Source organism: Pygoscelis adeliae, unplaced genomic scaffold, assembly GCF_000699105.1.
Source record: "Pygoscelis adeliae isolate BGI_AS28 unplaced genomic scaffold, ASM69910v1 Scaffold57, whole genome shotgun sequence".
Classification (NCBI taxonomy): Eukaryota; Metazoa; Chordata; class Aves; order Sphenisciformes; family Spheniscidae; genus Pygoscelis; species Pygoscelis adeliae.
This window is the reverse complement of record NW_008825615.1, coordinates 1116970-1126908: the sequence shown is the minus strand read 5'-3', so window position 1 is coordinate 1126908 and position 9939 is coordinate 1116970. Positions and strand designations below refer to the sequence as shown.

Sequence of the window (9939 nt, the reverse complement as noted above, 5' to 3'; positions counted from 1 at the left end):
CTAGTTAAGTCTGCCATATCCAGTTTATTTTGCATAAAGCGTTTATTTACAGGAGAGGAGCTGGATAAGTTCACATTTCATAGGTTAAACGTACTGACACGCTCTCATTTTTGTAAATTTTAACATCCAGTATCTATGGATGATATTCATATGTAGTTAAGTCATAAATATAATAGTTTTCTTATAGCTACATTTTTCATTGCTTTTAATTGGATACAAAGCATTTATGATTCCATAATAAAAATGGAAATGTGAATAAAAATAGTTTGCTACATTGGAGATTTAAAACAATATTTGGTATTAAAGAATCCGTTGTGAATGTGATAGAAAATTAGTAGTGTGGAGCAGTGTATATATTTGAGGTGGTGATTTGTGAAGTAGCCCAGTATTGCCTTAAATAAAATCACATTTCATTTCTTGTTTTATACATGTGATCTTATAAAGGTTATTTTTGTTTCTGTAACTTAGATTGGTGTATAGTTTAATTTTTGTTAAAAAAACAAAACAAAAAAACTTCAGAAACCGTTTTTGTAAATAGTGGGTTTATAAAACAGATGGTTTATTTTGATAATACCAATTTGGTATCTATCTATAAAATACGTGAGTCCTTATGCCATACCGCTAAAAACTGAATAAACAAGGCACTTTCTGAAAGGGAAGTGAGATTGTGATCTTACAGATAAACTCGGTGGTTGTGCTCTATTGATGGCATAGGCTCCCTCCGCGCTCCTCTGCCTCTTGCTGACTGTACCTGGCAGCACTCTCGCCACCTCTCTCTTTTCCACACTGGAACGAGCCTCAGAAGCGGTGCCGCTGGTAGAGCCCGGGATCGGAGCGATTTCTCTGTATGCTGCTAACCGAAACGACAGGTATCCAGTTTGTTGAGTAACCAAAAGCGTGAATGCGTTGGTGGGAGCTGTCAGTACCCAGGAATCTACGATGTTGGCTTTCGTGCGTGATTATGCTTAACTCGGATGGGACAAGCCAGCTGGATTGTGTGGTACCAAATATTTTTCTTGGATTATTCTCATTACTGGATGTGACCTACCTTCAGTAATATAAAATAGTCTTTATCCTGGGAGAGATTGGCTTGATTTTTTTTTTTTTTCTATAAACTTGTCTTGCCATGTAAAGCTTTGCATTAAATGCTACACTTGATTGCTCTTAAGCTATTCACCTGGAATCTTTGACAGTTTACTTGATATCAGTGCAGAGGGCACATTCCTACGACCAAACGAAGTGACCTGTGAGAGTGAGGATTATGTATGAAAAAGTGGAAAGGTGATGACTGCGTTTCAGCTTGGGCATAGCCCTTGGTTTGCTCTCTGGTGCTAAATCGCGTACCTTCTCAGAAAGCCCGTGCTTCCATTTGAACGGAGCCCGTTTGCTCCTCTCGCTTTTGATCCCTCCCGAGTGATTAAACTGATAGTTCTGCCGAGTTAGTAAATCAAAGGTGCGGTCTGAGAATGATAAAACCGAAACAAATCCTTGCGTTTTAACTCTAGGAGAGATCATTATAATGGTTATAAGCGCATGATGCCGCATTCTACCGACCAGAGGCCGCACGGTCTCCCTGGACGGAGTTGCTCTTGGATGTGAGCCACGGTGATTGTAGAGGGGATCTTCTGCAGGGGAGAAGAGGGCAGAGAACCTCCTCTGGAGAGGATCCACAAAGCTTGCCTGAAATCTCTTGTTTTCAGATTTACCTAACCACTGCAGTCGCTGTCGACAGACCTCATGACTGTTAGATTTTTAGAAGATACCTTTTTGTGTGTGTAAGTTAAATAGTTTCAACACTGACATTCCCGATGATAGATACTGCATCATTTGCAGTTTTTAGACTGAGAATAGATAACTATTTAGCTACACAGTGCTATACTAGAATGCTATTTAAAAAAAAAAAAAGGGGGGGGGAATTCCAATGTCCTAAATATCCAGGCAATAATTTCTGGTTTGGATTTGAATGTAGGGTCTGAATTTCTGAGAGTGAAAATTTTTTAATACTGTCTCATTCTTATCCCAATTAATCCAATCAAAGTGGGTGCTGTACCAGTGTATCAGTGCCCTCCATGGCACACTCCCTTTTAGGTGGGCACTGACAGCCTGTCCAACAGGTAAGCTAGTATGGTGGGTTTTTTCCTTTTTTTAAAAAAAAAAGTATTTTAAACTTAAAGCGGGGGACCGAAGGCAGGGTCTGATTTAAGATGTCATGGACTGCAGAGGGCACTATGGTTTGGTAGAGCCACCTACAAGAGTTCCTGAGGAAGTAAATTTGGTATTTGCATTTAGATATTTTACCTTGAGCGATGTATAATGCCTCCTGCTATAGCAGTGGCAGCATGCCTGAACTGACAGCTCCTCCGGAGCCTGGAGCCGTACCCCTGCCCTTGGGGCTGCCGGGCGGGATGAGGCTCCAGGGTGGCCGAGCCCAGCTCTACCAGCACCACCTCAGCCTGCGGGAGTGCCCCGACACCTGCGGGTGCTGCCGGCCCCGCGGCCCGGTCCCTCTCTATCTTCCCTCTCTCCTTCCTCCTCTGTGTCTCTGTCTTCCAGACATGTCACCCATGAACTGTGGTGCATTTCAGCAAAGACGTTTTCTTTTAAACCCCTTGTCGCCATCAGGAATGTGCTGACTAAAGCAGTTGTTGCTGCTGATGGGGGAGCAACCAAATCGAGGAGCCTGGATGCAGAGTGTAGACTGTTTTGTGATTGAAAGACATCTTTAAACCAGCAGTCAGCCTCTTTTGTGGTTAACTATAAAGAAATCTTATGTTGTCTGAGCCCTAATTCAGTGTAAATAAGAGTAGTGGGTTTGTCCTCACACGTTTTGGGGTGGTCGTTCTCAGCAGGATGGGGGGGCTGTTGGTCCTAGAGCGTTCTGCTGGGATGTCCTGTCTACGGCTGTTGGATAGTGAGGGAGCGATGCTTGTAGAAGTAACACTGAAAACGGTCGTCGGTTCAGGTGAGGGAAAGTAGTTGGCTGTATTCTTGCAGTTAGCTTCTGTGCCAAAGAATATGAATGGTTGGGGCTCCCGCCTGCGCTGGCACGCTACCCGGGGGTTTAGGTCCCCAGGGCTAGAGGAGCTCACTGAAGCGGGAGTTGGGGCAGCAGCTCCGGCCCCTGCCCTGCTTTTTTCTGTGACCTTTTTTCCAAACCTCATCTGTCACAAGGCAAGGAGATCACTTGGGTTTTAAAGAAAACAAGGATCTATGTAAGACTTGGATCTTTTAATGTTTGCAGAGATGTTTTGAAATATGAACGAGGTAAATATTTTTGTACGGAGTGCATGGAGTGCTCATGTTATTTCTCCATTACAGTATGGGCTCAGATCAGCTTCCTACCAATTGCGATGTGCTTGAAGAGACTGTACTTCTACACTTAAAAAGAAAAAAGCATAGCACTTGAATTTTTTTTAATTTTGTCTGTTTTGAGTGACTTAGAAGTTCAATACACAAAAAAGACCTTAAACCTTTAGTTTAGGGACTGAGCCTACAAACTCATTTGAACCAAAAATGTAAGAGCGAACGACTTCAGGGATGGATGGATGAGTGAAACTTGAACTGGAGCACGAAGGAGTATAAAGGCGGGGAAGGGGCTGTGGAAGGGAGGGAGCCAGTAAAAGACCAAATGCTGGCCAAGAGCAGGGGTTCAGAAAGTACATGAGCATGTTTCTGTTCTCTCAGGTTAGGTACGTTCTGACAGAGCTGCCTTGTGTGATGCTCGTTTCCTTTTCATTAGTGGCTCTGTCAAACACTCCTCTAATTTTGCAGCACATGGTGTAAAAGCCACCTGGCTGTTTGCTACGAGTGAGTTGGGGGGTTACGCAGAGTTGGTCCGTAATAATTTTTCAGAATATTTCTCATGTAAGGTACTGGCTTAGTCAAAACTGAAGTATCCTCCAAGACTTGAAACCTGTTGCTTTTGGAATTTATTTATCATTTCATGGCTGTTGAAGATAGGAATTAGAAATAAAACCATTCCAAAGAATTGAAGTTCTTGTTTTACAGGAAAATTTTGGGTCTAAGCGGGAAGCTCTGACCAGCCACAGAGCTTTAGGAGATGCTCTAAAACCCTTCAAGCCCTGACTTCATATACTTTCTTATTAGAGAGCAGCTAATGCGCAAATTTAATCAGAAACCTGTGTTGGCTAAACTGTGCTTGTTTCTCTTTGTTTTCTCTCAAATAAACCTTGCTTTAAAGAATAAATACCTCTTCATTAATGTGCTGTCTTAAAATCTGTCCTCAATAATTAAAAAACAGTCATTTTGGAAGCAGTTTTTATTTTGACAGTGTTGCCATTGTCTTAAAAAATGATGCGCTAGGGTACAAAAGGGCCGAGATAACTTTGGTTTTTGTTCTCAGTTACTCAAACTGACCGCCGCAGTTGCCCAGGGCTGGTGGGCAACGGCTTTGCTTCATGCGCTGCTTGGCGGGTTTCGTCCAGTAGCCGCAAAAGAGTTTCTAACGGCACTGCTGTCAGGAGCCGCCTTCTGTGAACGTAGAGACCGAACAGAAAACGTTCTGAACTGAGTGAAGCGCGCCGTCTCGATACACACACCGGTTCGGCCTCACTCGAGATGTAAAACTTTAACTGGCCACACGCTGGCAAGCTGGTATCTGAGAGGCTGCTGTCGCTGTTGAGTTCAATGGCAGCAAATGGATTTTCACTTTTTATAAAAGCAGGTTTAATTTAGGAAAAAAGCTTGAAAATCAGAGTCAAAAGCACGTAGATGATTCACGGCTTCTTTAAGTTAATTCTGTGACCGCTACCCCAGTACTCATAAAAAGTAATACTTTGTAACCAAAGCTGGGGGTTTTGGGGCGAAAAAATAGTTACCGTGCTTTTGCTACTGTTTCCTCCTCTTTTTCCTGGCATGACCAATAAAATCGTCAGGCAGCTCCACTTACTGCAGGTGGTGGTTTTCTCTGAAGGGTGTGTTTTGGTCAGGCTCAGTACTGCTGTATGTCCAAAGGTCTGTCATCCCAGCAATGGAAAGAGAACAACACTACCCTGAAATAAGTCTTTTTAGGTACTTAATTTCTGTCGTCTCAGAAGTCCAGGTACAAGACAAGACACAACAAATTTCTGTCCCTTTCCTGTTAGCCCAAGTGATGCGCATAACAAAGAGCAGAGACGCGTGGTGTTTAAGAGAGATTCTGAAATTTGGGGGGAGGGAATAGGTGATTCTTTTTTACTTTGTTTCTACTGGACGCTTTTCGTATTTTTAGATCTCACACATTCTTCTATGGCAGGGAAATCTACTGGAGGAGTAGCAGTATTTCCAGCCTCCCTAAAGGGACCAGATTCCAGGCTACTGAATACTAGGACTGCTGGCTACTGTTTTGCTGCATTGTGCGGTCCGCAGTTCTCCACTGAGATCCTAGGGAATTGGGAATGATCTTTTCCCTTAAATGCCACAGCCACAGAGCAGGAAAAAAGTCTAATGACTCGGGAGCTGCTCAGTGCAGGTGACCAGGCGTTAACTCTGTGCTCCAGTGTAGGCTGCCTGTGCACAAGTTTGAGCAAGTGCCTTTTGTTACAGGATGCGTTCTGATGATAAATACCCTAAAAACTGTAAAGGGCTCAAATACCTCCAGAAGGAGGTGCTCCACAAATAGCTAAATAACCACGTCCGTCTTTATCACCGTGGGCTGAACTGTATGTGTCTACCTCTTATTATTTGTTTCTTTATTTGAGATGTTTTACAGTAGTCCAGTGGAACGGGCTTGTGACCATCCAGCTCACTTCAAGACACCAGCAGTCACTGTATGCCAGTGCTTTCCGATCGCTATTTCAACAGCTGTCGGATCCACCCGCTTGACAAATGCTGTACACCCCCTCCCTGTTTAGCGTCTTAACCCCAGGTTCTTCCAACTCTGCATATAAAAAGCCTCTTCTTGCTTGTACCAAAGCAATTCTGTGTAATATTCAAAACACAAGTGTTTGAGCAATTGTTTCAGCATGATTTACTGTAAGCATCTGTGTTTATATTAAAACTTAATGGAATTTTCAGACTTCTACACCTTGTTTCAACATGAACAGATCTAGATGATTCTATGTACAACATACATAATGCGACTGAATCTATCCACTCAAGTAGGGGGGAATTAATAGAGAAAAAGTATTTCCTACATAACTATCCTTTCAGTTTTGTAAAGCGCTGACTGGAAAAGCAATTCGTCAAATACTGCTTGTGTAACAGGAAGGTGGTCTCTGACCACCTTCTTTCAAGTCAACGAGGAGCTTTTTCCCACATGTGTCTTCTATATTCAGAGGCAAGGATGGGGAGCTGTTGTGGAACTGTCCTGCAGCTGCTGGTCTGCGGTGACCGATGATCTCTGATTTGTGGCAGTCACTTTTTGAGCCTTGATGTTTCTTGATGTACCTCTTCAGGTAACATTTTATGGAGTGTTTGAAAATGAGATAACTCAATTCACTTAGATTTAATACAATGCACAGGCATGAAGTTGCCACCAGAAAACAGATGAAAATCATCTTCTCAGTGGGTTTGGAAATATAGCAGTCTACGGTATTGGGACATGGTCTTATGTCACATTTCACAAGACGCGGTACTTTGAATCCATTGTACAATTTATAAAACAGAACAAGAAAAACTATTTCAAATCCTGTTTTTAAAATAAGGCTGATAAGGTAAGTGCACAGCAATCCACCGTCTATCTCTCCTGGACTTTTATAAAGTTTCTGGTTGTGGTGTTTCTCTCTGTTCTCTCGGTAAGCAACATGAAAAACAACCAAGAGTGAAGGGGTAGAGACCATGATTAATTGCAAAGCCCAAAGTCTGATGTGGGAGACGGGGAAAAAATGGTCAAAGCAGACATTTTCACAGCCAGGCTGCTTGATATTGCATTCAAATTCATCGTGTTCATATTTCCAGATGTTTTCTGCAGCCGCAATGTAAACGAGTAAGCGGAATATGAACACAACTGCTACCCAAATTCTTCCAATTCCTGTTGAATATTTATTCACTCCACTCAGCAGATCACGTAGGAATCCCCAGCTCATTTTTCTCCTCAAGGAAAGAAGGAAATGCTGTATCAAAAAAACACAAGATCAGAGAGATGCTTCCTCTTGGGTGAAGAAAAATGAGATATTCATTCAAGGTGAAATATAACCAGTAGCTGAAGCAATTTAAAATTATTAAGCATTTGAAAAGGAAAACAACAACAACAACAAACTCCTCTTAGTTCTGCTAATTCCTACCTTCTGAGGCTATTACACAAATTTATTTGCTGTTAAAATAGGTTTTGTCGATTAGGTTGAAACCTAATAGTTCTGTTAAACTGTCCCCTGCAAGAAAATGTGCCTGTTCTTCCCGAGGGTCTCCTGAGCGTCAGGTGGAGCTTTCTCTGGCAAGTTCAGGCTAGCACTCTATCACTGAGGTATACTCAACTTAGCCCTGTCAGTTATGCAAATATGAAGCACAGTCAAATCAGATTTCACTTTCAAATTTATGTATAGGAGCCATGTGTCCTGTAATAAGTTGACTACCAAAATGCAAATTGTTTTCTTTTTTCTGTGGTCTAACTTCTCGGTAAACTTGTGCAATATTGTAAATCCTGTCTTGCTTCACTGGATTTTCTTTGTTGTATTTCTTATCATTTAAGAAATGCACTAAACTTTGCTCCAAAAATGTTTTTATTTTATAGCTTCTTTTCCACACAAGTCTTCCCCTGTTCTAACTCTGGAACACTTCTTTTGGAAGAGCTGCCTAAGGAGCCATTGGCAGCCAGACTCTCCTCAAAGTCAAAAGAAGATCTGAGATAACCACCAAGAGCATACAGCCACCTTCCCACCTGGCCCCACCTCCGAGGTCTGCGTGGATCTTCGAGGATACCAAGCTCCCTTGTTTTGTAAGAGCAAAAAGTAGATGCATTCCTAGGACACAGAATGGCTGGGAGACACGAGGAGGGACATCTGAGAAGTTTCCAGATCTGTGCGTTCCGTCTTTTAATGTCCTCATCCCATCTACTGCTCCTGCAAGCTCTGCCTAGCAGGAGAGAAAATGTACCCCTCTGTGGCTGCAGTGGCACGTGCAAATCCCGCTGCCGCTGCTGTAGCTGCAGTTGGTACTGATGTGTGAGCAAGTTCATCAACTGGCGAGTTTGAGTACACGTAGTAATTAGGCCTCAGCATCACAAAGCTCAACACAGATGGAAAGCTCAGTACTTCTTTTGCTGTCCCTTGATTCTGCAGCCCCTCATGACCTCTGCCTATGGCCAGACTTCTGCTGGAAAACACGGTTATTTGCCTATTTGGCTATTCCTACATTGCTACCATTAGAGTTGGTAACTTACTTGAGAAGCTGAGGGACAGCTGCAGAAATGAATATATTGCTGATTTATACTGGAAAGGGTGTTGAAAAAAGATGTTCTCACAAAGAATGGTTACCAAGCTACTCCTTTATGCTGCAGGTAAAAAAGAATAACAGAGGAATATCAGTTGGCTTATATCCTATCAGACATACGCTTATATGCTTTTAAATATGTTTGGCAGGGTGGTGACTTTGTCATTAAAGACCTATTTCTGTCCTCCATGTCTGCAATTAGAGATCAAGCAGAAGTTTAAATCGAGCTCTTCAAGACATCAGCACTAGGGCTTTAATGCTTTCTAGATAAATCATACACAGTCAATACATCGGTCTCAAAGGAGCTGAATAGCACAGCATGAAGATGTTACTATGTAATAAAGCACAGGCAAGGAAACAAAACATTCACATGAGTGAGCGTGAATATTAACGTGTATGAACACACCTTGTGGATGAGCTGTCCTCTGGAGTATTTCCTTCCTTTGAAGGAAAACCTCAAAAGGCCTTTCCTAGGATTTTAAGTGCACAAGCCCTATAGAAGGGCAGGCTGAATTTTGTTATTCCATGGAAAACAAGTATGGCTATGAGTGAGCTTTTGCTAATGGCCATAAGAACTGCACCATCCCGTTCTAATGTAAAAAGCCTAATGTCACCTATCAATCCATGACTGGAGTTACACCAGTGCTAAGCCTCCAGCTGAACAAGTCGGAACAGACTTGAAAGAGATGCTGGGTCACCAACAAGGCACAAAAATCAGTGGGAACCAACACTGGTGGAAATCAGGCCATGGAGATACCTAAATACAGATTGAGAAATTTACCTTGAGGTCTTTTTTCCCAAAGCTGAGCTGCTACTTCCTTACCTGAGCAGCAAGAGGGATTAGAAAAGAAGAACTTTACACCTGCTTTTGCCAATCCCACATTGAGGAGAAGGATGTGAAGGGGAAAACAAAGTCCTGCCCAAAGAAAACGGGGATCAAGGATTTGACTAAAATCTCCAGCAGATCCTGAGCAATGGGCAAATTCTAGCCAGCCAGAAGATCTGATGGATGAAATTCCTGCAAAGCGATTTTGAAAGACAGCAACACATTCTGGCACCTGGAAGTCTGGCAGCGAGGCAGCAGGGATTTCACGACTAAAGATGGCTCCTGGTCTACGTGCTCTGTTGATGAGAAACTGAAACTTATTAAAGGACTGCAGGGCAGGTCTTGTAGCCAGCGGTGCTTCTGCAGCCAGAAGTCTGCAGAGCTTTGGTTGTATTTTCCCACTTGCAGCCTCCGCTTGATGTTGAGAAATGGTTGTATAGGACAACCTTCAGCCACAAGCCTAAAGGGCCACAGAGCCTGTTTCATGGTATTGTGTGGTGGGTTGACCCTGGCTGGACGCCAGGTGCCCACCAAAGCCGCTCTATCACTCCCCTCCTCAGCTGGACAGGGGAGAGAAAATATAACGAAAGGCTCGTGGGTTGAGATAAGGATGTGCAAAACAGACTCGACTTGGGGAAGTTAGTTTAATTTATTACCAATTAAATCAGAGTACAATAATAAGAAATAAAAACTAAATCTGAAAACACCTCCCCCCCACCCCTCCCTTCTTCCCGGGCTCAACTTTA

General features: G+C 42.9%; 1 protein-coding gene across 1 annotated transcript; it reads right to left on the bottom strand.

Moving 5' to 3' along the window:
- Positions 1–17: 17 nt before the first annotated feature.
- GJB7 (gap junction protein, beta 7, 25kDa) lies at positions 18–7025 on the bottom strand. The gene is made up of 2 exons (XM_009333100.1): positions 6332–7025; positions 18–745 (listed from the first exon to the last, which is right to left on the bottom strand). The coding sequence occupies exons 1-2, from the start codon at positions 7023–7025 to the stop codon at positions 609–611; spliced, it is 831 nt and encodes a 276-aa protein (XP_009331375.1). The 3' UTR covers positions 18–608.
- Positions 7026–9939: the final 2914 nt, after the last annotated feature.